The following is a 25,533-nucleotide window of genomic DNA, read 5'->3' on the forward strand; positions in this document are numbered from 1 at the left end:
AACGCAAATAATTTAAGCGACTTACCCCCAGCAGGCCCAGGCAGACTTTGTTCCTGATAAGGACAGAGAGACTTCAACAACTTCTGTGGCCCAGGTCCGTTTGGGCTTGCCGGGCCCCCAAGGCTGGAAGAAATCGGCCTGTGCTGACTCCTGCCCCTCCAAAGCCCCGGCTGTTCCTGAAAGGGCCTCAAGTAGCCTCTCTAAAGACCCCAGATAACCTTGAAGGGCACCAGACGACCCCTGGAAAGACCTCAAGCGTCCTTGGAAGGGCCCCAGATACCCCAGCCTGGATAGAGGGGCTTCAACCCAGGGACCAGAGTTGGGGTCCCCAGGGCTTCCCATGGAGGACTCGCCTGGGCCCATGTGCCTCTCAGACCCTGGGCCGAAGAGGGGCAGTCCCCTCTGCAGCGTGGAGGAGGTTTGAATGCCTACCTGGCCATGGCCCGAGGTGGCTCTGATCCCGTGTCCCACCCTGTGTCCTGTTGGGGCTCATCTGGCCCCTTGGGGCAGCGAGATGGGCTGAGTTGGAGGTGGAGGGTAGCCTCTTTGCTCAGCCAAGCCCACTGGATAGGGACAGGGACTGTTTATAATGATGAGAGATTCTGCTTGTTTTCAGATTTCTCAAGGGACAGATAAAATGAGTAAGAGGAAGAAGCTTCGGACCTCAGGTATTTTGATCATTCAAGTTGACACTTCTTGATGGGTGCTTGTGCTTATAGGAGGAATATGGGTCTGTTTATTGCAGAAATGGCTACCATGACACCCCAAGCTCCTTAAAAGAAAACAAGGATTTAATACACGCTAAAAAGAAAAATGGAAATTACAGAGAAGGGCAGACGGGAAACAGTAAAATTTTCTGGAGCTTCCGCCAGTCCCTGGTGGGGTCCCACAGCTTAGGAAAGGCCCCCCAGGCTTCAGAGCAGGGACACCATGCGAGATGACCCCTGAGTACAGCTTGATGTGCTACAAAGCCACTGGTATGTGGCCGTTTCACTTTGGGGTCCAAAACCTGGGTTCATCCCAGCTCTGCTGCTCACTGTGTGATAGTGGATGGCGTACTCTGTGCCTCAGTTTCCCCCTTTTGTAAATTGAGGGTAATACAAGCGGCTACCGTTTCCTTTAGAGCAGTGGTTCTCAACCTGGTGGGAGGGGTGGTTTGTCCCCTAGAGGACAGTTGGCAATGTTTAGTGACATTTTTCGTTTTCACAACTGGTGTGTGTGTGTGTGTGTGTGTGTGTGTTGTTTGGTGGGGGTGATACTGGCATCTAGTGGGTTGAGGCCAGGGTGCTGCTCAAAATCCTACAATGCACAGGATGGCCCTGACCACAGAGAAGGATCCAGACCCAAATGTCAACAGTGCCAAGGCTGCGAACCCTGCCCTAGAGCACACATGTGGATTAGTGTATGTAAAACACCAAGAGCAGACCAGAGATGGTACCCAAATGTATTCTGCGGTTAACGATCATCCTTCCAGACTTTAAAAAAAAAACAAAAAACTTTTTATTTTGAAATAACTGGGGGCTTACAGAAAGACAGCAAAAATAGTTCAGAGCTCTAGCTACCCTTCCTCCGGCTTCTCCTAATGTTAACATCTAGGACAACCATAGGACGATGGTTAACTACAATACAGTACGAAAAACAAGACCCTGATCTCAATACACTACTTCTTCCCAGAATTATTCTGTGTATACACGAATATGGTTTTACTGGAAAATAGAATCATCCCACTGCAGCCGCCATTTTTCACTTGGAAGTAGAGTGTAACCATCTTGTCAATATATCTGTAGAAAAGAAAAACACCCAATAATGATAATATGGCTCCATTTCCCTGTCATTCTCTTAAGGTAACTTCTTAAAAATTTAAACACGATTTTTTAACTTAGTGATGAATTTAGGGAGTGGTGCTCGTTTTCTCCCACAAGATGTGGGACAGAAAAATTATCAACAGATTGGAAATGTTTTGTACAGAGATGAACAACAAGCTGCTTGGAGGCACAGGAATTTCTCTGACCTCGGAGAGGGAAGCTGGGGAGAGCCAGGCCCACCCACAGCAGGTCATTTGGGGCCGCTCTTGGCAGTGGACTCCCCAGCTCCGTGGACCTCTGGGCTGGCCCTGGACAGCTCTTTCTGTGTGTCCTGGGTGGGGTGGGGAGAGAGGAAGAAGGTTCTGGCAGGTGGTGAAAGAGTCCTTCCCCCCCCCCCCAATCTCTTCAGCCTGTGGTGTTGAACACAAGGTTCTGCCTCATTTTTTCTTAAATGAGTCCCATGGGGACAGATCACAGGAAGGAAATAGGAGGCTCTTTGCTTCTGTTGATATTTTTGCTTTTTATTTGGTACAAATGTCCATTGGATCAGCCAAGTGAGCAAGTGTTTGGGAATCTTAAAAAACCAAATAAACAAAGCTGCTATAATTTGCCTTTTCTGGCAGACCACAAGGTGGGAATGTGTTTGTGCAAGCAACATCCATCAGAGGCTCACTCAGGGTGCAGGGCTCGCTGGGGTAGGCACCTGGGGGGGGCGGGGCAGGGGTGAGGATGAGCTCAAAGGGTACAGTAGACTCAGCTCCTGCCCTGGGGACTCTCAAGATATAGTTGGGGGGAAAGGAAAATGCTTCTCACAGAGAGAGCTAATCAAATACACAGCGGTGGGATGAGGTTCTCAATGGGCACACACACACTGTAACTGAATTAGAAGAAATTACAGGAAAATCGCTGTGGTTTAGTGGAGCACAAACAGCTGAGTGAGGACAGAGGAAGACTCTAGCAATTGATGTTGGGGGCAGGGGGACTCAGTCAGTGGGTTTACTTCGAGGTGTATAGGTGTGTACAGAGCTGGGGTTAGGAAGAGTCCAAAGTCTGCCTGGTTTGTTTGTTTTTTTTTTTTTTAAGAGGTGAGGTCTCGCTCTGTCACCGAGGCTGGAGTGCAGTGGTATGATCATGGCTCACTGCAGTCTCGAGTTCCTAAGCTCAAGCAATCCTAGCCTCAGCCTCCCAAGTAACTAGGAGTACAGGTGTGCACCACCAAGCCTAGTTATTTTTGTAGAGATTGGGTCTCGCTATGGTACCCTGGCTGGTCTCGAACGCCTGGCCTCAAGCGATCCTCCCTCCTCAGCCTCCTGAGTAGCTGGGATTACAGACACGCAACACCTTGCTATCGGTTTGTCTTTTTTTTTGTTCTCACTGCCTGGTCAGAAGCCCAGTATGTAGCAGGTGTTTGGTAAATGCTCAAGTACTCTTAAGTGTGCTGCCTTTGGAGGTGGCCTGGGTCCCAGTCTTGGTTCCTTGGCCTGCGTGTGCCTCAGTTTTTCCATCTGTAAGGCAGGCATAACAGCAGTACCCTACCTCGAAGCTTTATCGTAATACACATAAGTTCTTAGGACTGTATCTAGCATGGAACTCATTGGGGTCAACCCTTATCATTTGCTCATTGAATATGTGATTAAGTTGGGGCCAGATTTGGGGAGATCTTACAAGCCAGCTACTGTTGGCAATTTCTTTGTAAGGGAGTTTCCTTCATTCAACAAATAGATATCAATAAGCACCTTTGGCCTCTCCAGTACAAGAAAAAGACATACCCCAGTTGCTTTCAGTGATGGGGAAGGTAGAGCAGAGATGCAAGGGACCAAGAGGGAGCTAAGGCATCACCTCTTTAGCACCTGGTGACTCTGGGTCCCAGTTTTTCCAGGATGGATATTCTGCAGGTGTTGCGGAAAACTAGAGTGGTGCGTAATTTAGTCTTGCCTACACCTGGTGATGTGCATTTTCTACATGCATTTATTCAGTCATCATTCACTAAGTATGTATTGAGCACTGACAGTGTACTAGATGTTCTTCTAGGTACTTGGGACCCAGCAGAGAGTGAGACGGATTAGGCCCCTCCTCACATGCAGCCCAGTTATAGTGGAGGGGACGAGGGAAGTAGATGACCCTGTACAAGGGGTACTTGCATAAAAGCTGAGAAGTGACTGTGACAGACCCATGGGCCAGAAAGGAGATGCTCTATGGAGAAGTCAGGGAAGGCACCTGTGCAGGGCCATTTGCGCGGAGACCCACCACACACCTCTGGCCACTTCCCCAGAGAGAGAGTCTGCTGAACCGGGTTGTCTCATGTAGTTTGGAGCCAGGCCACACCACCTCAGGAGTCAGCTCAGTCAAGGCCAGTCCATAGGTAAAAAAAAGCCCTTGAGTAGTCCCAGCTACTCAGGAGGCTGAGGCAGGAGGATTGCTTGAGCCCAGGAGTTCAAGGCTGCAATGAGCTATGATGACACCGCTGTACTCTAGCTGGGGTAACAAAGGGAAACCCTGTCTGTAAAAAAAAAAAAAAAAAAAGGCCCTTAAATCCCGTGGCCATGCAAACTTGTAGGTCCCACCTCCTGGATGAGGCTCTATCCCATCTTTTGCTCACCTGGTGAGCAACAGAGCAGGAGTTTCATGCCCTTGCAATAAGCTCGCCCACTTACAGTGCAGCAATGGCCTTGCCAAGTTCGGTTGTCAGCCGTGCCAGTGCACGCTCCCAGTGTCTGCCACCCCTTCACCTCCCTCCTGTCCCTAAACCAGGAGAAGGAGTCCGTCCTTCAAAACCTCCAAAGAACCCAAGGCTAGGAGACTCTGACGGGGGCCCTCAGAGTTCCAAGTCGGGCCATTTGCGTCACCTTGAAGAGTCAGAAGGCAAGCCGGGACCTGCTTCCTCTACACAGCACAGCAGGGAGGAACCAGGACGGGCAGTCTCCAGGTACGTGGCTCAGAACATTCCAGCAGGCCTCCTCACTGATACACACAGCCGCCCAGTGACCAGGGATGCAGCAGGAAGGGAACCAACACGACCCATCCAATGCTGTGAGCTCCCCCCTCCCTGGAGCTCAGGGCCCTCCAATCTTGCTTCTGGTAGCTTTCCTCGCTGGTAGGAAAGGTTGTTATTTTAACTACAGGGCAGAGATAACATTGAATTGTTCAAGGTTACAGAATGAAACTCGTAATCTGTCTGCTGCAGGTCAAATCTGTATTTCCTCCACATTCCTCCTCCTCAACCAAGAAGGGAGGGAAGGAGTCACTGGTCTGTGAAATAATAACCAGTAAAAAAGGAAAACAATGAGTATGTAACAGGCAGTGTGCTCCTAAGCTTAGTAAATCCTTACGTCGCTGGGAAATATGTTTTTTTAATCCCCAATTTACAGGTGAGGGCCCTGAGGGCTTAGAGGGATGAACTGGCTTGCCCAGGGCCCCGGGCTGGCGAAGGCAGGCTGGGATTCTGGCTGCATCCATTTCCCGTGCTCTTGACCACTACAGATTCCTGGGCCCCTCATTTCTTTCATCAAATATGTAATTAAGCCTGGTGGGGAGGAAAGACAGACCTCGAGAATGGTTCAGTCCGTCCACAGGGGTTAAACTGCATACGTGTAACTACGGCAAAGTAGAAAGAGTTAGCTGGAGTTGGGAGAAGCAAGCTTCCTGCTAGCTGAAGTCTTCAGAGAAGGCACTGTGGACTGGACTACCAAATTTCCTCAGGAAAAAAATTGAGGCACCTGGTTCAACCAACAGAACTGTTTGCTGGGGGGAGTGTGCATATGTCTGTCTGTCTGTCTGATCTTAGGTCATGACAATATTAGGACTAAAGACTAGATCACAAAGCCACAGACACTCAGGACCTTTGGCAGCCCTGCTGTGTGAGCTGTGTGAAGAGAGGCTGTGTGTCACGCCTCTCAGACATGTGACGGTGCCACTGTGCTCCTCTCTCTTGGATAGGCCAGTGGGCTGTCACGGTCATGGCCGCTGCCCACCCAGCCTTCTAAGTCCACAAGAATGGTGAATTCTGTGGATTCCCACCCTTTGTTTGTTTGTTTGTGTTTTAAACATTGCATTAAGAAATACCATGTACACAGAAAAAGAGGAAAAAAACAACATAAAGCAAACAGAGCTTAAGATATTTATGTTGGAAAATGAAATTTTGCCAGCACCCCAGAAACTGCCCCGATGACCCACCCCAATTTTAAATTTTCCAACAGATCTTCCTACCCATGTCTAGACTTCGCCCTTCGCCTGCCTTTGTAACCTCCCTGGAACAATTCAGGCCCCTTAGGGTATCTTCATGCTCTTCGGAGCTCCACTTCCAAAGTCAAACTTACCTGAAATTTTAGTTCCAGATATTGATCCTTTCTTGTCTTTTCTTTTTATTTTTTTTTTTCAAAATATACATGTTTATTTAAATATAACCCTGTCTCACCAGTTTTTCTAGACATTATGTTTTGTTTTGAGACAGGGTCTTGCTCTGTTGCCCAGGCTGGAGTGCAGTTGGCATTGTCATAGCTCATTGCAGCCTCAAACTCCTGGGCTCTGGCGATCCTCCTACCTCAGCCTCCTGAGTAGCTGGGACTACAGGCACTGGCCAATATCGTATTTCTTGTATTCACAACTTCCTTTTTCTACAGTGTGCAATATTGGAGGCTAGAGTGTCTGTCCAAATGACAGTCCCCATTCTTGGCAGGGTGTAGTCGCTCATGCCTGTAATCTCAGCACTTTGGAGGTGGGAAGAGGATCTCTTGGGTCCAGGAGTTCGAGGCTGCAGTGAGCTATGATCATGCTACTGCATTCCAGCCTGGGCAACAGAGAGATACCCTGTCTCTTTAAAAAAAAATCTCTGTTCTTATGTCAGGAGTCAATTCCTGGGATTTTAAAAGTGTTGCCAAATTAGGTCGTTTGTATTGCTGATGTGAGACTCTGCGTCCTCCGTGGCAGTTAAATATGATCAGGCCACTCACTGCCCTTCCTCCATCCCACGCTTTTGCACTAGGTCTTCTGGGGCCTCCCATCTAGGAACCTCTTAGCACCCATTTCCTCATGGATTTTATTTTCTGTTTGTCTTAATACTTGAGTTGACAGCCTGGGAGGACTTCAGGTGCCCCTCAGTTTTGTCTCTGTACACACAGCTCCCCTGATGAGGAAACAGGAGCTCCATGCAGGCTCCTCGGGCCACCAGAAAAGGAGCCACCTGCCCTTCCTCCTTCCCAGGTGAGCCTGTTCTGTGGCCTCGGGAATGTGTAAGAGAGGCTGCCTCTCTTAAGCTCGGGTTCGCTGTCTCTATTCATCCCTAGAGCTGCTCGCAGCCTACGGCCTACGGGGGCTGGAGGGAATGTGCACAGGAGGGCCGGAGGGCAAGGACCAAGTTCTTTCAAGGCCAAGAGCAAGGAACCGGTTTGGGATTGTTTTTTTCCTGAGACCTCATTCCTTCCTTATCTTTATTGCTGCTTTGTTCTTCTTGTATCCGGTTTAACAGAACTCAGTTGGGAGGTTTGTCCCCCAGTTTTCAAATCCCAGGAAGACAGTGGCAAGAAAAGCAGACACCAGGGAAGAGGACCTCGGGAGTGGGGCCTTCAGCCTGGTAAGGCCCTAAAACCCGACCGCCTGAGAGCCCCACACACATGTAGCCTCTTGGCCCTGCCTCTGCAGCCACGTTGAACCTTGGTTTTCTTTGGCCATGGCTAGGCCTGCCCCTCCCCACCTCTAGTGCCCAGTACATGGCAGCGACGGTTGTCTTGTTGGGTGTGCACCTGCCTTGGTGCTGGGAGCTCACAGGCCTGTTGGATGCATTCAGGACAACTCACCTGCACTGCCAGGGTCAAGGCCAGAGCCCTCTTGCGTAGGTTGCATGGAAATAGTAGATCTCAGAAAGGCATTATTTGCCAATTAAAGATAATAATTTTTTTAAAAAAGGCAGCCCACATTCTATCCCTGACCCCCTCTGTTTCTCAGGGGCTTTTGTGCAAGTTAGGCCCCCCTTACAGGTCTCTTTTCCTTCCCATCATGAGTTCTGGGCGATCTCATGATGAGCCTCTGGCAACACATGCTCCTAAAAAAAAGTAGGTGGTGAACATTGACAGCAGATGTGTTTGCCATCACCCCAAACTGGGAACACCCCAGATATGCTTCGATGCATTCAACGAACCATGGTCCATCCACTGGGAAACAAGACTGAGCAATCAAAAGGAACAAACTCTAGTTAGTGATGCATGTGACAACTCGGGTGGCTCTCCTGGGTGTCATGCAGAGTGGGAAAAGCCAGTCCCAAAAGGCTGCCTACCATAGGAGCCCATTTACGTAACGTTATTGAAGTGACAAAATTAGAGAGATGGAGGACAGATTCGTGGTTGTCAGGGGTTGGGGACAGCGTCGGTGGGGCATGGGAGTTGGATGCAGCTAGAAAGAGCAGCTGGTGTAAAAGGATCCTTGTAGTGTTAGAACTGTGCAGTTGCTTGGCTGTGGCAGTGGCTACGCAAATACGCAAACCTGCACAGGTAACAGAACTGCGAGGAACTTAATACACACCCTCAAACGAGCACAAGTTTGGGAATGGGAAGATCTGTATAAGGCCAGTGCATCTTACCACCGTCAACATCCTGCTCATGACACCTTGTTTGAGTGACACAAGAGGTTACCATCAGGGAAACTGGGCAAAAGGCACGAAGGATCTTTGTGTATTATTTCTTACAACTGCATGTGAATCTACAATGATCTCATAGTTTTAAAGTTTTATTGAAAACAAGAAGGGGCATTAGCGTTACCATGGATTGAAGATATGTGATAAGGGCTGTTTGTAACTCAGCAGGCTAACAGGTACATTTCATGTTAGGTGTATTTTACCACAATGTTTTTATTATCATTATTATTATCATCCAAAGACAGAGTCTCACTGTGTTTCCCAGGCTGGAGTGTGGTGGCAAGATCATAGCTTACTGCAGCCTCGAATTCCTGGGCTCAAGTGATCCTCCTGCCTCAGCCTCCTGAATAACTGGGACTATAGGCACACACCACCACGCCTGGCTAGTTTTTCCTTTTTTTTTTTTCAATAGAGATGGGAGTCTTGCTGTGTTGCCCCAGGCTGGTCTCAAACTCCTGGCCCCAAGCAATCTGCCCACCTCAGCTGCCCAAAGTGCTGGGATTACAGGTGTGAGCCATTGTGCCTGGCCAAGTGAGTTAAAAAAAAATTATGGTAAACTAGCCTGGGCAACATAATGAGGCCCCATCTCTGGAAAAAAAAAAAAAAAAAAAAAATTCAAAACTTAGCCAGGGCAGCTGAGGCGAGAGGGTTGCTTAAGCCCAAGACTTTGAGGCTGCAGTGAGTTACGATGACACCACTGCACTCTAGCCCAGGCAACAGAGTGAGTGAGACCCTGTTTCAAAAGAAAAAATAAAAGTTAACATGACACATTTTATGTGTTTATTTTACCACAGTTTAAAAAAAAAAACAAACCAGTACAGAGAGAGGTTCCGGTGTTCCCTCTCCCAGCTTCCCGCATTGGTAACGCCTCCTGTAACCTCTGCCCCCCATCAAACCCAGGCAGTTGGCATTGGTGCAGCCTGCATGCCACCTTGATTTTCGTACCCCTGACCCTCCAAGTGCCCCAGTGCTGGCAGGGAGAAGAACCTGGTAGAAGAAAAGGTTTCCGTACTGGTACTGATGCCTGTTTCAGTGCACAACAGTCGGTGCCAACATCTGAGTCTTTAGACAGGGCAATCAGGACTAGAAAATTCTTCAGAGTACTTGATGATTGAAGGCCCTGGGCTGAGTCTTTTTGTCTCCACAGGAAACGCCTCCAGAGCTCAGTGCCCGGCAGGCAGGGAGCCAGCCGCTAGAGGAGTCCCCAGGGCTGGCTGTCCGGGAGGGCAGGGACCCGATGCGGGCAGATGGTGCCTGCCCTGAGCAGAGCAGCCAGGAACCCACGAACCCCCTGCCCAGCCGTGGGGATGCTCGGCCCAAGGCCTCTCTAGAAGGTGGGGCAGGGCCTGCTGCCTCGGAGACAGCCAGCCAGGACCACCTGTCGGAGCCAGGGACCAACGTGCTGCTTGGCGGAAACTTGGGGAACAGCGGCCCTGAGACAGAGAAGGCCTGGGTTCTGGGAAGTGGTGACCAGAAAGGGTACCTGCCGAGCAGCGATGCTGAAGGGAAGGAGCCAGATGCAAGAGCCCCCCAGGGGGGAGGTGCCCAAAGAGGGGCAGAGGCTGACCTGCCTGGAGGGTCCCAAGAAGAAGGAGATGGTGTCCTCAGCACCCCACCATCAGCTTCTCCCTCAGACCCTGCTTGGGGACTGGGCCCTGCCACTTGGTGCCCAGAGCCCAGGTTTGTGGCCCAGGGTCCCCCTGACCCCTGGCAGATACCCCATGGGACTGGCAGGGATGGAGAGCAGAGCCACAACAGCCCAGAATGCTCCGCCCTGGGGGAGGTGGTCATCGCAGACCTGAGTGTGGACCCCCAAGAGCTGGAAAAGGGGGTCCTAGAGGTGGCCAGGCTAGATAAGCAGGCCGACGCCAAGTTGCCTGCCTCTCCTGGGGGGAAGGCCCCTGACGGAGGCCACAGGATGGCCCTGCTGGGCTGCACACCCCTCACCAGGAAGACTGCAAGAGTCAGAGGGGAGGTGGGGCAGGAAGACAAGCCCTCCAGCAACATCCCGGTGGGCCCTGCGACCTCCCTGGCTCTGGCTCCTGGGAACCAAGAGCCCACAAGGGGCACTGGAGATTCTGGCCGTCTAGCCCCAGATGCAGGTCCAGGTGTCAGTCAGAAACAGGTGCCAGGCCCTGACCAAGAGGCAGCGGAGTTAGGCAGCAGGAGCCAAGAACAAGACCCCAAGGGGCCCAGTGTGTCCCTTCAAGCCTCTGGTCTGCTGGAGCACAGAGAAGCGGCAGATGGCCCTCAGGAGACCCGGGCCCGCCAGGACAGTCCAGACACTCCTGTGGACCCAGGGGCACCACAGCCCGACCACCCTCATCCTGCAGACCAGGCCACCTGGGGGGACTCCTTAGCCGTGGAGCTCGACTTCCTGCCAGACAGCCAGATACAGGAGGCACTGGACGCCTCCGACTTTGAATCCCCGGCTGAGCAGGTAAGAGCTGCTCCGAGTTACAGACTGGCCCAGCGCAGGCGCCGAATAGCTGAGAGCCCCCTCCCCAAACCGCCCAGCGGTGGAGGGAAGGTGGGGCTCATAGTGTCCCATGTACACAGCAAACCAGGAGTTGGGGTCGAAGCTCGGCTGGGGAGGCTTTCCAGAAAGGGCAGACCTGCCTTTCTGCAAGGGACCTGTCGGTGAGGTTGCTGAGGAGTCCCGGGGTGGTGACACACAGGTACTTTGTCAGCCAGGGCCCTCCTATACTTGAACTGGAACCCCCAGGGGTGCCAGCCCGTGGCAGCTCCCTCGTCAGCACCTGATGCTGGCCACAGGCTCCCGAGGGGTATACTGAGGGCAATGGACCCAAAGGGGTGACCCACATAAGCCAGTTATGCTCTGGTTTCTCTTCAGATTGTATAAATCTTTTGCCTTTTACCAAATAAGCCAGTGACTTCACAGCCGGGCCTGTGGAGGGGAGTTCACTCCCAAGCCGGAAATGAGCCTTTGCTTGTCTACTTAGGGTCACTGGGGAGTCCTGGTATGATTCTTTTTCAAACATAAAGAATTCTGTTTTTCTGCTGGAATTTCTAAGGGCCTTGCCTCTGCCCATTGGCAGCCTGCCTGGGTGTTGCCTTCCCTGACTGCGGAACCTGTGGCAGTTGCTGGTGTTCACCTGTCGAGGCAGGTGGCAGCGTGACCTTCCCACAGTTGGCACACCTGAGCCTGGGCTGAGGGCTTTACCGTGGGGCCCTGGGAGGTAGGCGGTTCCCTTCCCACACACTGGGTGCGGCAGCAAAGAGGCCACGCACCTGCCAGAGGTGAGGCAGGTGGGAGGGCAGGAGGCCGGGTTGGCACTCAGGTCCACCCGAGTCTGAAGCTGCACCCCAGCTGCCTGTTCTTGAACACGGAGCCCAATTAGCTCTTCAAACATCAGCGTCTGTTTCTTTGGCTGTCTCTGTTGAGAGGTTAAACAAGATTCATTCAGTCCGTGCGTGGTGGCTCCTGGCACTTTGGGAGGTGGAGTTGGGAGGATTGCTTAAGGCCAGGAGTTTGAGAACAGCCTGAGCAAGAGTGAGACCCCATCTCTACAAAAAATAGAAAAAATTAGCCAGGTGTGGTGGTGCCTGCCTGTGGTCCCAGCTACTTGGAAGGCTGAGGCAGGAGGATCGCTTGAGCCCAGAAGTTTGAGGTTGCTGTGAGCTATGATGACGGCACTGCACTCTGGCTGGGGTGACAGAGCAAGACTCTATCTCAAAAAAAAAAAAAAAATTCATTCAGTATGTATATTTCTTGAGAGCCTGCTCTGTGCCAGGTGACAACAGATCAGACATGTCCCTGCCCCTATGGGGTCTGTGATAGCCCCGTTCCCGCCTGCATCCCCCAGAGCAAGCATTTTGTACCATCTCATTCCGGCACTTAAAGAGTGTTTTCACAGGCCACATTCCCCACATGCAAGTGAAGGGTTTCATCTGGTGCTCAGCTGAAGAGGCAGCAGCTGTTCCCACTTTGGAGGGGAATGTGGCTGGGTCCAGCTTGTCAAGAGGGTGGCTGTGGGTCTCCAAGGCACTGCTTTCCTAAGGGATTTCCAGGGGTTCTTTGTGACCCTCTGCGGTGCCAGCCTGTGCTGTGATTTTTCAGCCCTCCCTGCCACACAGAGGGCACAGTGTCCCCTCTCTGCCATCCTGAGCTCCTCAGGCCCACCGGTCTCAGGTTGTTGTCATTGCCAGATGAGTAAGATCACTGAAAGCAAGTACAGTGTGGTTCAGCCACAGTCTAAACACCAGCGCGTGGGGAAGGTGGGAGCTCAGGTGCTGGGCACGGGTGAGATTTTATCACGAGCCTCATCCCTTGAAAAATGCAAACCCTGCACTCGGGGAGAAGAACTGCCTCCGTTGCCTGCAGTCTCTGGCCTCACAGGCGGCGGCTAGGAGAGAAGGCTGGGACGCACTTGGGATGTGTGGGGTCGGGCATGCCCAGGTGGCATCCAGCGGGCGACGAAGTTGGCCCCCCACAGAACAGGTCGCCAAAGCTTCAGAAAGGTCAATGAAGTCAGGACTTTGGGGAATCCGGGGCAGACAACCAGCGTCACCGCCTTTCCCCAGCTGGGGGAGGAGGCGCCGCCCTGACACACCACCGATGCCCGGGCGTGTTTGGTTTTGACACTGGGCGTTCCCAAGCAAGTCAGGGCGACCCAGGCAAGGAGCATGTTCCCATGGGAAGGCTCTGGATGGCCCCTGGCGGGAAGGCAGAGGCACCTGGGAACAGAGCAAAGATCGACGAAGAGGACAGTCACGGTGGCCTCCTGCAGACCTCACCAGAGTCAAATGCTGTGTTAGAGGAGGGGACTCGGAAGTTATATAGCAGTGACACAGGTTTCGATCCTCAAACCAGAATCTCCTCACAGGAGAGTTTGGTTTCACCTTCTCATAGCGTCTCTGCACCCACCCTCTGGCCAGTGGAACTGGCATAGGCTGCACACGGACTCATTTAAGAAGCTAAGGCTGGGCACGGTGGCTCATGCCTCTAATCTGGCACTTTGGGAAGCCAAGGTGGGAGGATCGATTGAAGTCAAGAGTTTAAGATCAGCCTGGGCAGCACAGCAAGACCCCATCTCTACAAAAATTTTTTAAAAATTAGCCAAGCATGGTGGTGCCTGCCTGTAATCCCAGCTACTCAGGAGACTGAGGCAGGAGGATCGCTTGAGCCCAGGAGTTTGAGGCCGCAGTGAGCTATAATCTTGCCTCAGCACTTCATCCTGGGTGACAGAGCAAGACTTTGTCTCAAAAAAAAAATATATATGTGTATATATATATATATATATATATATCTCCAAGCTAGGTGCAGTGGTTCATGCCTATAGTCCCAGCTACTCGGGAGGTTGAAGTGGGAGGATCACCTGAGCCCAGGAGTTGAAGGTTGCAGTAAGCTATGATGACGCCACTGCACTCAAGCCAGGGTGACAGAGCGAGAACCTGTCCCCAAAACAAAACACAAACTTGCAGAGACTGCGGCAGTGTCAGAGCCCGAGAACTTGGTGGCATCACCCACTACACAGCAGCCTGCGGGAGGCTCCGGGCCCAGCACTGCCATGTCCGCTTTCTTTATGAGGGGGAGGGTGAGAGCAGCCCCAGCTAGGCTACTCACCCCAGGTGCAGCCATTGCGGTCCCCCGGCCTCTGTGCTTCTGCAGAAGTCCTGGTGTGACTTTTGCTCCCCCCTGCAGGGCTCACCCAGTCGGTGTGTTCACAGGCTGTGCTCTCTTTCCAGCTGTTTCCTGCGGGGAGCAGGCTGGGCCCCTGCTGGCCTGGCCCCAACCCATGTAGCAAGGGAGACCCCATCGAAGTGGCCAAGGCCCAGCCAAGGTAGGTGCAGGGTGGGTGGGACACAGCTCCAGGACCCTCACCCATTTTCCCAAAGAGGGTGATGGACCTCAAGGGCCTTCCTTCCCTCCATCCCCTAAGGGAGCTGAGCCCCATCTTTCAAACTGTGGGTGCCCCCTGCTCCCAGACGTGGGAGACCAGCGATCTACACCCAAAGCAATGTCTCCCTCCGGGAGTCCTGGGATGATGCCCCCAGCCCTGCGGGTGGTTTCAGTGCACGCATGTAGGTCTCTGGGAAGAGGGCCCAGAGCTTTCCCTGAGCCTCAGTGGAGGGGAAGGGGACACAGGGCTCAGAGCCAGGAACTGAGACAATCTTGGCGCCATTCCCAGGGCTGGCACTGGGCAGGGGCTCGAGGGACTCTGACTGCCCTGTCTCCTCACCTCCCAAGTTGACCGCACCCCAGGAGGGCCGCGAGGGGCACCGTCTCTGGCCCACTGTGTGTGTGTGTGAGAGGAAGGCGCCTCCTGCTCCACCCCGCCTTCCTCTCGCGTCCTTCCCCAGCCCTGCCTGCAGCCAGCACCGGGCGGCTTCTCTCTCCTATTACCGTGTACTTGAATCTGCCTCTCTGCACAGGCGGCAGCTTATCCATTATTTATGGCCAAGTTTCTGTTTCTGTCTGGCAAGCATGGAGGAGGACTTGGGACACAGCCCTCAGCCATGTGTGGCCCCCCTCCTGCTCCTCTCAGCAGAGGGTGGCCGAGTTGCCACCGCCTGCCCTCGCACACTCCCTGGGACCTGTTGTGTTCCTTGCACCCCTATACACAATCTGCACGTGGACCAGAGGCAGGTTGGTCAAAGTGGCCCCGCTATCGTTTGAACAAAGGAGGGAGATTTCATGTCTGAATCTCCAACGGCCTCACTGGGTCAATGTGACCCCCTCCCATGGATGTCTGGAAGCCCCTGGAGGGTCCTAGGGTCCAGTTCCACATCCCGAGGCTGAATGAGACACACGGGACGCTACAGGCCGGTGCAGTAGGACCGGGGTTTCCCTCCCGACAGCCCTGAAGGTGTGGCCAGGCCTGAGCTGTGGTGTCTTTAGGGAGGGCAACTCCTGCCCAGACAGGGAGGCCACCACGCTCCTGTCCGTCCCACATCTGAGGGGGTACAGAGCCTCAGGAGGGACTACAGCTGGGCCAGGTGTCCATTGTCACAGCCCCCGGTGCCGTGTGGCAGGCAGGCTGTAGGGAGAGGAGCTGGGAGCCAGAGGAGGTGGTGGCAGCAGTCATAAGTGGTTGGATTGTGGGTAGAGTTTGGGGGCTGGGCTCTCAGGGCTCTCAGGGCTCTGCCGGGGACCAGAGAAGGGCAGGCTGTACATCTGGAAAAGAAGATGGCCCGAGGCCCAGCGAAAGCCCCTCCTCTTGACTTCCTTCCTTCTCTTCCCGCCAGTACCCACGTGGGGATCCAGGCCCATGAGGCCTCCGGGATGGAGGACGCCACAAACGTCGTGCGCGGCCTCGTCGTCGAGCTGTCCTACCTGAAGTAAGGGCTGGGCTGGACCCACAGGAGATGGGGAGAGGGGACGGGGCATGGGGAGGGCCCGGCAGGGCGGGGAGAGACTGAGGTGCAAACCCCCAAGGTGGGCGGCGAGGGCTGGGCCTCCACTGCGGCTGCGCCCTTGTGCGTAGACCGTCTGGGCAGAGCTGTTAGGGTGGGCAGAGGGGCCGTCCCAGCCTGCTCTGCAACAGGCCAGTTCTGGCGTGTGCACACGGGTGTGAGCAGCCCGGACATGCGAACCTGCTTGCTGTGAGGGGCGGCTCCCTCCATCGCACGCGGAGAGTGCCAAGCCCCTCACAACCGTGCCGTTTCCGCCGCAGCCGGCTGATCATGAGTGCCCACCGAGACCTGGAAGCCTTCAAGCGCCTCAGCTACCGCAAGGCAAAGCCAGCAGGGAAAGCCTCTCTGCCCTACTCCTCCAAGGGGCCTGGGAATGTCCCCCGAGGGGAGCAACCCTGGAGGGACTTGTAGGCTGCTTCCCAGGGGCCTGTGTGTGTGTGCGCGCACTTGAGTGTGTTTTCCTCTGCACCCCAGCCCATGCCCTTGTGGGCTACCTGGTGTTTTGTTTCCCCTCCAAGATGCTCCAGGGTGTCCTAGTGGCCCAGTAACCTCCCCTCAGCCAACCTGGCAGTCAGCCTGGCACGAGCTACACACAGGAACCCTGGGGTCCTCCCCGACCCAGCCTGGCATGGGGGAGGGAGCCTGTGCCCCCCCCCCCCCGCCCCCATAGCTGCAGGGCAGCCGCTCCAGGCGGCCCCTGATCTGAGGTTATGAAAGGTTCAGAAATGGTTTCTTTCCTAAGTAGAAAAGGGCTCCTTTGTTGTCTTTCTCCCCATTTTCATTCTAGTTTTCCTGGGAAGACCAGTAATAAATGATTTGTCATGAGGCCCCCTGACCTGTTGCTTGGGGTTGAGACATTCGGGTCTTTCATGTCCCACCCAAACCTCTCTGACCACTTCTTTCTCCTGGAGTTTCACTCCTCGGCCTCCCTGGGAAGGCCAGTTGGGCGAGTCTCCCTCCAGGAGCGGGTAGCTGTGTGTGCGCACTCTAGCACACATGAGGTGTCTGAGGAGCAGTAAGCCCACTGAGATGCCGTGGGTGACCACCCAGCTGGAGAGTTTGAGTCCAGCGCTCAGATGACCCGGCCCGGCCCGACCCGACCTCCACGGGACAAGCTGCTTCCGAGCGCCCACCCAGGAAAGTGGCGATTCTGGGAGATGACACAGCTCAGGGCGCACACAGCGCCAGGTGCCGTCTTCCCCAGCTTCAGAAACTGGTGTCTCTGTGAAATCGCTCACCGCAAGGCTGACCAGACCGGAGATGTCATTAGTGGCCCTGCCTGTGGCTCCTGTACCTGGCCTCCTACAGCCAAGGCAGAGTCCCCACCCCGACTCGTATACCCAGGGGATGCAGTGCAGAAGGACAGCCAGGCGGGCCACACCGCTCTGACCTATGCAGTTAGCAGTTTGCATGCAGCTGACAGGTGGCAGGGTGTTGTGTCCCACCCAACTCGACTCACAGACCCTTGGGGCTTCTGGGGTCTTTCTGTGTTTCCTTCCTGCCCCTTCCTCCTCCCCTCTCCCCTGCAGGTCTCGGCGGCAGGCCCTCCTCAAGGACTGTTAGTAGCCCCCATCCCCAGGCAGAGGGAACCCACGAAGTCCAATTCCTGCTCCCATGCCCAACCCTGGGAGGCCAAGTGGGCTGGAGCTCAGGCCCTGGGGCGAGTTTAGGGCATGGCCATACCGGTCTGGAGGTCGAGGAAGCAGGTGCGGGGGGGGGAGGTGTTCCCCCAAAAGCAGCCACTGACATCCCCAGAACTGGGTCCCATTGCTCTTGAGCTCCTGCACAAGCTGACCCAGACTACTGCCACCCCTGCCCAATCCAATCCCTCAGGACATAGTCCCACCCCTGCCCCCCATGTGTCCCCTCCTTGTCCTGGACTGCCTTGACTCCTGCACTCGACTCCTAGGCACTGGGGCATCCAGTGACATAAACACTCTCCGAGGGGCTCCTCAGTGAGGAAGCTGGGGGAAGTCTCGGCCTAACTGTCCCTCAATTTCCCCCTCAAATCAAGCCCCCACCCCCAGTGCAGGGCTTGTGTGTCAACACGCAGGGGGTGGCTGTGATGTCTGGAGAAAGGGCATCAAGATGCTGACCTGGCCCTAAGTGGTGTGTTCAGAGGGGCCGGGCTGGGTGGCCTCTCGGAACCCCACAGCTGCGCTGTGGAGCCCACTGCTGTTTCTTGGCACCAGGCAGCTCCCCTACACCCTGGGGTGAACCGAAATTCAAACAACGTCGGGGTGGGGGAAGGAGGTCCAGGTACAGGACCTGTCCTTGCAGAGTTCACACGACCTTGTCCCAAGACCGGGCCTTTTCAGACATTGGTTGATCCATTCATAAGCATTTATTGAGCGCTGAGTGGGTGCCTGGCACTGGCAGAGATGACAGCTGTGAGCAGCATAGACTGTCACTGGGCTGTCAGCTTGGCAGGGAGGGTAGGGTGCCCAAGAACCGGCTCCTTCCGGGGGAGGGAAGGGGATGGGGGCATGTTCTCCGGCCAGCCTCAAACAGCTGTCACGCGCCCCACATACAAGAAGGGTCCAGGGGTGCTTCCTCACAGGGTAGATCTTCCTGGAAATCCAGCCTCCACCACCGCGCCTGGGGCCACGTCCCCCGGGGAAGGCGGCCTCCTAGGTGGAAGTGGAGGGGCAGCAGGAAGAGGGCGATGGTCCAGGCTTCCCGGCACCTTTGGAACCTGGATGTTAAAGCAGAAGGGGAGAGAGAGAAGCACTTAATCACGGGTGCTGATCAGTCCTCCCGGAGTACCCTGGGTTCAGCCCACATGGCTGCTGGGGCTCTGGCACCACCCAGGGGCTGTTCCTAAGATAGCAACCGGTGACATTCCTGGCCCCCGGGTGGCGGGGGGGGGGGAGCGGGGGGGAGGGAATCTAGAGCCCAAGACAAAGCAAGGAATTCCGACTCCGGTGACCATGCTGCCTCCTGGTGGCTGCTGGGCTCTGGGGTCCCGGGATCTGTTACACCCAGAACAAGTTAATCCGGGTGGCTGAGCACTGGCAGCCTTTCTGTGCCAATACGGTGGTGAGGGTGCCCCCGCCCCACCCTCCACTCCCGTAGGCAAGTTTTCCTGTTCCCCAGGACTTAAGCGGATAAAAGGAAAAATCTGAGACCATCATCAGCTTCTAGCGACTGGCAGTGGGCCCTAACCAGACCTCCCAGGGAATACTGTCTTCTTCTAGAGGCACTTTCACGCCTGACAAGCGTTCACTGCTGGCTGCGCCACTGGGAGGAGGTGCCCAAATGCGCCGAGTCAGACCTGCCGCCTCTGCTGGCTGGCTTCCTCCAAGGCCATTAAAGTTGCTAGAACAGGTTTCTCTTAAAACCCCACAGGATCTGAGGTCTTCTGCATTTATGATAGTAACCCCTGCGATTTCAGCCCCAGGCTGCTCAAAGCTTCGGTTCCCCAAGCAGCTTAGAAATGCAGATGCCCGGGCCCCACCCACACCTGGGGGTGGGAACCTGCATTCAAAGAACAAGACGTGCAGTCTAAGGAGAGCCTGCCTGCTCAGGCCTCCTGGGCACAGCTCTGTCCTAAGCTTCAGCCCCAGCTGTCCTCCAGAGCTTACCCCACACACAGCAAATTCAAAACAGGGTGCAGCACCTGTCCAACCTACTGTGCCCCTGTCTCCTCACTGCCTTGGAACCTCTGCCTGGAGCAACACCACAGCTTCCAATGCCCTCGAACCCAGTTAGCTGTGGTCTAGCTCACGGCTGCACACAGCCCTGGTCTCGCCCCCTGGCTCCCTAGTGCCCAAGTCCAAACTTTAAGTGACCCCCCCAAGGACCACAAGGACACTAGCTGTCCCCTGAAATCTGACACCTCCCCTCCACCTTACAAGTACACATTTCCTCACCCCAGACACCCTGAACTTCACTAAGCTCCTGAACAAGCCCCAATGCCTAAGCCACACTTCCCAGCCCTCCAAAGAACTGAATTAGGCTACCAGAGAAGTCACTTCTTGCAGGACACCCTCACCTGAATCAGGTGCTTCCTCTAGACCCCCTCATTAAGCACCCTGTGTTTTAACTGCCCCCTCCTGTCCACCTTGTGCATTGCCAGGCATGCAAACTGGAGTATGAGTGAACATATAGTGAATCCAGGATTCAGAGAGGCTGAGTAACTTCTCTCAGGCCACACAGCTCGTAACTGCCAAGCAGAACTGGAATGCCTGCTGTACCTGCCCCAGGGTCTCCCTGCCAGACCACTCCATATCTAGGAAAGGCCGGCATTTTCCCCGTGGGCCAAGAGAAGGAAAGTGACTTGCCCAAGACCACACAGCAAACCCTGGTCCCAGCTCCCCACCCTGGCAACACTTCTGGAATGCTGTTCTAAGCTCTCTACACAGATGATCTCCCCCAAACCCTCAGAGGTGGGTGCCGGTAAGGCCTGGGACAGGTCCCCTCCACAGCAGATTCCCACCACCTGTGCAGGCACCTGCTGCTGCTGCTGCTCCTCCTCCTCCTCCTCCTCCTCCTCCTGCTCGCCGGTGTCCGGTGTCCTGCGTCTTCGCCTTGTCAGGCCGAACCAGCCTCTTGCCGGCGGAGTTTCGGGTGGTGTAGCTGTAGACGGAGGTGTAGCCCTGGCCGGTGAGCGGGCAGAAGCGCCGGGTATGGGCATGCTCACGCGTGGCGCCGCACTGGGGGCACACGTAGTCACGCAGGATGGGGCACAGCACCCTGCCCGCCTCATCCTTCAGAACGTGGGACTGGTAGATGGCCCGGGACTCGCCGTTGTGTTTGCAGAAGGAGCACAGGCGTTCAGGGGCTGGCGATGACTCTGGGCTGGGCTCCTGATCCTTTGGGCTTGGCACTGGCTCTGGCTGGGGGTCTAGCCTGGTCTCAGGCTCCTCTTCCTCGCGCAGACCCCCAACCAGGCGTGCCAAACCGAAGTAATCAGTCCACAGGTCAAAGGTCCCCATAGCTGGGCCACAGGTGCCAGACAGGGGCAGAGAGAGAAGAAACCCTGCCTGGCCCAAGCTCCCTCTTCTGCCCCTGCCCCACTGCCCCTCCCTTCCCCTCTCTGGAGCCGGGGAGTCTGGGCTGTCTATTCCCTCCTTTTACCTCCAAGGAGGTGTGAAGGGGGAGGAGCGGGCTGTGGGAGGCTCCTTATTGCCACAGGGGGGCTTGGTGCCCCATTAATGCACCTGGCAAGGGGCTTCATAGTCTCCAGGTGGGCCAGGGGACAGCAGGACAGAGGCTGCAATGGGCACCCGGAGATGTAGTGCCACACACCCCAACACCCCCAGAGCACAGGGGGCTACACTGCCTCCCCCTCCTTACTGGAGGCCACCCCCTCTAGCCCCACTGGGTGATGGGGGTAGGTAGCTGGCTTGGGAACACCTCCCCCAAAGACTAGCACTGAAGTGACCAGTAACTTAGTAACTTCTTTCTTCCTGCTTTGGGCTGGGGAGGGGCCAGGTGCCCCTGGGCTCTTTGGGGGGGGATATACTGATGCTCCAATTGTCTCTGGAAGGAGGGTAGCCCCTGCCTCAAGGGCCAGAGTGACAAGGACCACCCTCCCCAGCTCTGGCCTTCCTGAGGAGTTTTTGCATCCATTGTCTCAATGGAACTCCCATTTAATGGATGAGCAAATTGAGGTTTGAAGTCACCAGTCCTGGGGGTTATGTATAAAGATAAGCTCAAAATCTGCCTCCTCCTCCCAGTTACTGGAGTCCCCTGAGGCTGGGTGCTGGGGAGGCAGCGGGCCCCTGGCCCGGGGTGGGGAGGGGTGAGACAAAACACTCTGAAGGAGGGGGCAGGGAAGAGCAGAAGCCAGGTGGGGCTAACAGGACCCCCAGCACTTGCAGCTCTTTGGTTCCCCCCAGCCCCATCAAATGAGACCTCAGCTCGCTCTCAAAAGGGTGGGTGTGCCCAGGAGTCACCCGGCTGACCCCAGCTGGAAGGATCTAGCAGTGCCAAGATGTGTGGAGAGGAAGGGTCTGGGGACACCCAGTTAGGAGGGTACAAAGCTGGGCCCAGGACTTGGACACAGAGGAGAGGGGCTGTTCTGCTCACACACCCCAATCATCCATCCATGCAGCCACCCACCCACCCATCCATCCATCCAGGAAACCTTTACTGAGCTCACTGGGGAGCAGAATTCACCGCCCCCTTTCAGAAAGGGTTTCCCGGCTGCCGGCCCCCAGCCTCTGCTTTTCCCCACCCCCACCTCCAGGATTTACGCCCCAAATCCAATCTGCATCCATCAAGATCCCAGACACCACCCTCCCCTCTAAGGGGCCCAGAGTGCCTGGCATCAGGGTAAGGAACAGGCTGAGTGATTTGGGGGGTAAGTTGGTCCTCACTCCTTTCCCATCCCCCTTAGGCCATGTCTGGCCCAGCCACAGTGACATTCATCCCCCGGTGGGTCTGGCCTCCGTCCTCACAACCCACCGACAACAATGAATGTTGATTGTGACCTTCGCTGTGGCCTAAGGGAGAGGAGGTGCTCAGGCTGGATCGGGGGCTCCCCCGGCCACCCCGGGAAGGTCGGGGGAGTCACAGCTGGATGGACGGGTGGATGGCAGTTCCAGGCCTCGGGGTCCACTCAACGGTCGATGGTTTGCCTGAGCTGCCCAAACTCACCGACAGGTTGAATGTTCCCCCAAACCCTTGGCAGATCTCGGGGACCTGGAGTTGGGGGCGGGAGAGGCGGAGGGAACCAGCTAGGGTGATGGGGTAGCAGAGAAGGGAGTTAAGGGTCCCACTGACTTTCATTAAGTCAGCAAACAGTTACTAGGTGGTGCCGACTGTCTACTCCTAGATCTGGGAAAAACACAAGGCAAATATATTAATAAACAGTAAATATTTATGTAGCCTTTGCTGCACAGATGTAGCAGTGCCCTCGAAGTTTACTCAAGTAATCCTCAAGACAGCTCTAGGGGTGCGTTTTACCCCCATTCGTCAACTGTGGAGACTGAGGCCAAAGGGCACTGCTATAGCGAGAGGTGGAGGAGGAGGAGGAGGGATTCCAAGAAGTGGCCCCGGGAAGTCTGGCCGCCGGGGGGCATTGATGCAACATAGAGATAAACAAGTCATTTTAATACAATGTAATACCCTCCCAGAGCCTCGCTGTGTTCCGGGCACATTGTTTGTGAATCACAACAACCCCCAGGGGTTGTCAGCCATCTCCACTTTGCAGGGGTCCTAGTGGACAGGGGAGAGGCCACTGCCTGCGGGTCTCAGCACCCGAATTGGAGTCGGCGCGCAGGCGCACAGTCACGCTGAGTTCGGCGCCCCGCTCTTGCGGTTCCTCTCTCCTCTCGGGTGTCCCCAGGCCCAGGCCTGCAGCAACTCCCCCCGCAACTGTTCAAGCAGTGACCAGGAAAAGGGGAGCGCGCCCCCATCCACCTGGGTCTGGGGACCCCGAGGACCGCCTGGGAAGGAGCCTTCAAATTTTCTGGCCCCTGCCATTTCACTGAGGGGAATGTTGAGCCCCAAGGGAGCTTCGTGGCATAATCCCGAGGTGGATCAGGAACCCCCAAGTGAGCTTGGGTGAACCCCACTATAGCCCTCGGCGGCGGAGGGGGACGACCCCGCGCATCCCCCTGGCTCCGCCCCCGAGAGCCCCACCAGAGCCCCGCCCCTGGGAAGCCACCAGCACAGATTCCTTCCCCAGACCCGCCCCTTAGAGCGCAGTCACTCACTAGCTGTCCTGAGGACACTCTCTCCAAAGCCCGCCCATATCGACTCCCATGCACCCCGCCCCCAAACTCGACCCCCAGAAAACCTGCTCCGAGCCGGTGCTCAAAGAACCCAGCTCCCCTATGGGCCGCCCCTGGTCTTCGTCCCCAGAGCCCACCCTTTCTGGCGCCCCAGGTGGCCGCTCTGGGAGCGCCCCAGGCCACAGAGCCCCGCCCCCGGAGGCCCTGCCCCTAAAGCCTGCTTTCTCAGAGCCCCACGCACTGCGTCCCTAAGGGGTCCCCAAGGCTGCCCCCCTGGAGCCCAGTCCACCTAAGGTCCACCCCGACCGGGCCCTCCCCCAAGCCGAACTATCTAGGCCCCCCTTGGAGCCAGATCCCAGCAAGATTCGCCTTCATGAAACCCCCCAACTTTATGGCTCCCTCCCCGCCCCTAGCCTGCCCTCTCAGCCAGGGCGGGGGTCTCCGTCACGCAGTCACGTTCCACCCGCCCCACCCCCCAGTCTGGAGCTCGAGTTGGGACGCCCTTCCCCACCCCGGCCAGCAGCTTCCCATTCAGATGTGGGGGTGTCAGAGATACCTTACGCCCTCCAAAGTATTCAGGTCCCTCCCAGGGAGAGCAGGATCGTGGCTCTAAGGAGGATCGTGGCTCTAATGCCCAGAAGGGAGGACGGTGAGTTGGGCGCACCGAGGTTTCTTTCCAGCAAGGACGGTAACAGTTTACAGACATCGCCCTGTTACTAGGATGTCCCTGTTATCGATGGGGAAGGTGAGGCTCAGAGTTCAGTGGTTCCTCGAGAGCTTTGTGGCTATAATGAGGCTGACAGGGGCATCAGGCACGAGACATTCCGGCCACACTGGCAGGGGTGGGGGGGTGTCCCCAGATACCTCTTCTGTTTGTCCTCTCTGCTCTCTCCGAGGACTTTGGCCTTGACCTGCCAAGGAGGGAGCGCCCTGTAAGGGGTATCCCCAAGACAGAGGAGGGGGGTTCTCATCTGGGCAGGGAGGAAGGCAGGGCTGGGGCAAGAGGGCGGGGCTTGAGCCAAGGGGAGGGGACCCGGGGTCTGACTGTCTCCCTTTGTCTGCTTGTGGTCCCGGCAGGTTTCCCGCCCTCTGTGTCTGTCTGGGTCCGCCCGTGTCTTTGTCAGCCCTGGTCGCCTGTCTGGGTCTGACTGTGCCCTTCACGTGCCTGTATTGGTTCTGGGTCTCCTGCCCTGCGTGTGCGCCTGTCTCGGACTGTCTGGATCTGCCTGTTTGTGTGTCTCTCCCTTTACACCCGATCTCCCCTCTGTGACTGGTGACTGTCCCCTCTGCCCAGCCAGGGCTGGCCGGTGGCTGGGTGGACAGCCCTGATGGTGTTGGCAGCCCCGCCCCTCTTGTCTGTCTGCAGCTTACTGTCTGGACCCGGGGCCTCGTGGAGGGCTCATGGGGCCTCTGGTCAGTGGCTTGTCTGACTCTGAAGTCCTTCAGGGTGGGAGGCGGGAGGCTGTCTTCTCCCACTCCCAACCCGGAGCCCTGGTGCAGGAGGGAGTGTCTTTCAGGAGACCTCTCAGCGCTAGTCCCTAGGATGCCCTAACCCCACCCCACCCCACCCCACAGCAGCTGGGAGGGTCTATCTGGGCAGGGGGGTGCGGGTGACAGGGGTAGGGGGCAGCCCTCCAGAAGCCACACTGACCCAGGGCCCTGCCCCCACCCCCACTCTGAGCACCAGGAAGGTAGGGCAGCTGGCCCAAGTCTCGGGGTCAGGGTCAGAGGTGAGAGGTCCCACTGGAGCCAGATAGCAAGCCACGGATGAAGGCTGCCTGGCCGTCAAGTTGAAGAACAAGGGATAGGGAGTTTCCAGGTCAGACTCTCCATGCTCCCAGGGGGCGTCTGGTGGCCTGTGTGCCCGTGTGTGTCTGCGTGTGTCCCTGTGCATGTTTCTGTATGTTCATCCACGCATGTGTTCCTATACATGTACCCCCTTGCGTCCCTGTGTGTGTCCCTCTGTACATACCCTTATGCATATATGTCCCTGACATGTCCCAGTGTGTGTATGTCCCTGTGCGTATGCCGTTGTGTGTGCATG

General features: G+C 55.9%; 2 protein-coding genes across 4 annotated transcripts; one reads left to right on the forward strand and one right to left on the reverse strand.

Annotated features, from left to right (window-relative positions):
- Window positions 1-619: 619 nt before the first annotated feature.
- Window positions 620-16,338, forward strand: BRME1 (break repair meiotic recombinase recruitment factor 1). 3 transcript variants are annotated; one of them, XM_069494914.1, is made up of 8 exons: window positions 620-668; window positions 4,557-4,731; window positions 6,923-7,004; window positions 7,270-7,374; window positions 9,578-10,870; window positions 14,140-14,234; window positions 15,640-15,732; window positions 16,068-16,338. In XM_069494914.1, the coding sequence occupies exons 1-8, from the start codon at window positions 638-640 to the stop codon at window positions 16,216-16,218; spliced, it is 2,025 nt and encodes a 674-aa protein (XP_069351015.1). In that variant the 5' UTR covers window positions 620-637; the 3' UTR covers window positions 16,219-16,338. The 3 variants fall into 3 exon arrangements, with proteins under 3 accessions (XP_069351015.1, XP_069351026.1, XP_069351036.1); XM_069494925.1 differs by lacking the exon at window positions 9,578-10,870; XM_069494935.1 differs by lacking the exons at window positions 9,578-10,870; window positions 15,640-15,732.
- A 3,851-nt stretch (window positions 16,339-20,189) lies between these two features.
- Window positions 20,190-20,744, reverse strand: NANOS3 (nanos C2HC-type zinc finger 3). The gene has a single exon (XM_069487247.1). It carries the CDS (start codon window positions 20,742-20,744, stop codon window positions 20,190-20,192), a length of 555 nt encoding a protein of 184 aa, XP_069343348.1.
- Window positions 20,745-25,533: the final 4,789 nt, after the last annotated feature.

This window comes from Eulemur rufifrons, chromosome 2 (assembly GCF_041146395.1).
Source record: "Eulemur rufifrons isolate Redbay chromosome 2, OSU_ERuf_1, whole genome shotgun sequence".
In the NCBI taxonomy this organism is placed as follows: Eukaryota; Metazoa; Chordata; class Mammalia; order Primates; family Lemuridae; genus Eulemur; species Eulemur rufifrons.

Coding starts and splice junctions, on each gene's coding strand:
- NANOS3 (XM_069487247.1), bottom strand. CDS start 20,744: ATGGGGACCTTTGACCTGTGGACTGATTACTTCGGTTTGGCACGCCTG.
- BRME1 (XM_069494914.1), top strand. CDS start 638: ATGAGTAAGAGGAAGAAGCTTCGGACCTCAG. Junction 669..4,556: donor GAAGAAGCTTCGGACCTCAG/GTATTTTGATCA, acceptor TCCCTAAACCAG/GAGAAGGAGTCCGTCCTTCA. Junction 15,733..16,067: donor GTCGAGCTGTCCTACCTGAA/GTAAGGGCTGGG, acceptor TTTCCGCCGCAG/CCGGCTGATCATGAGTGCCC.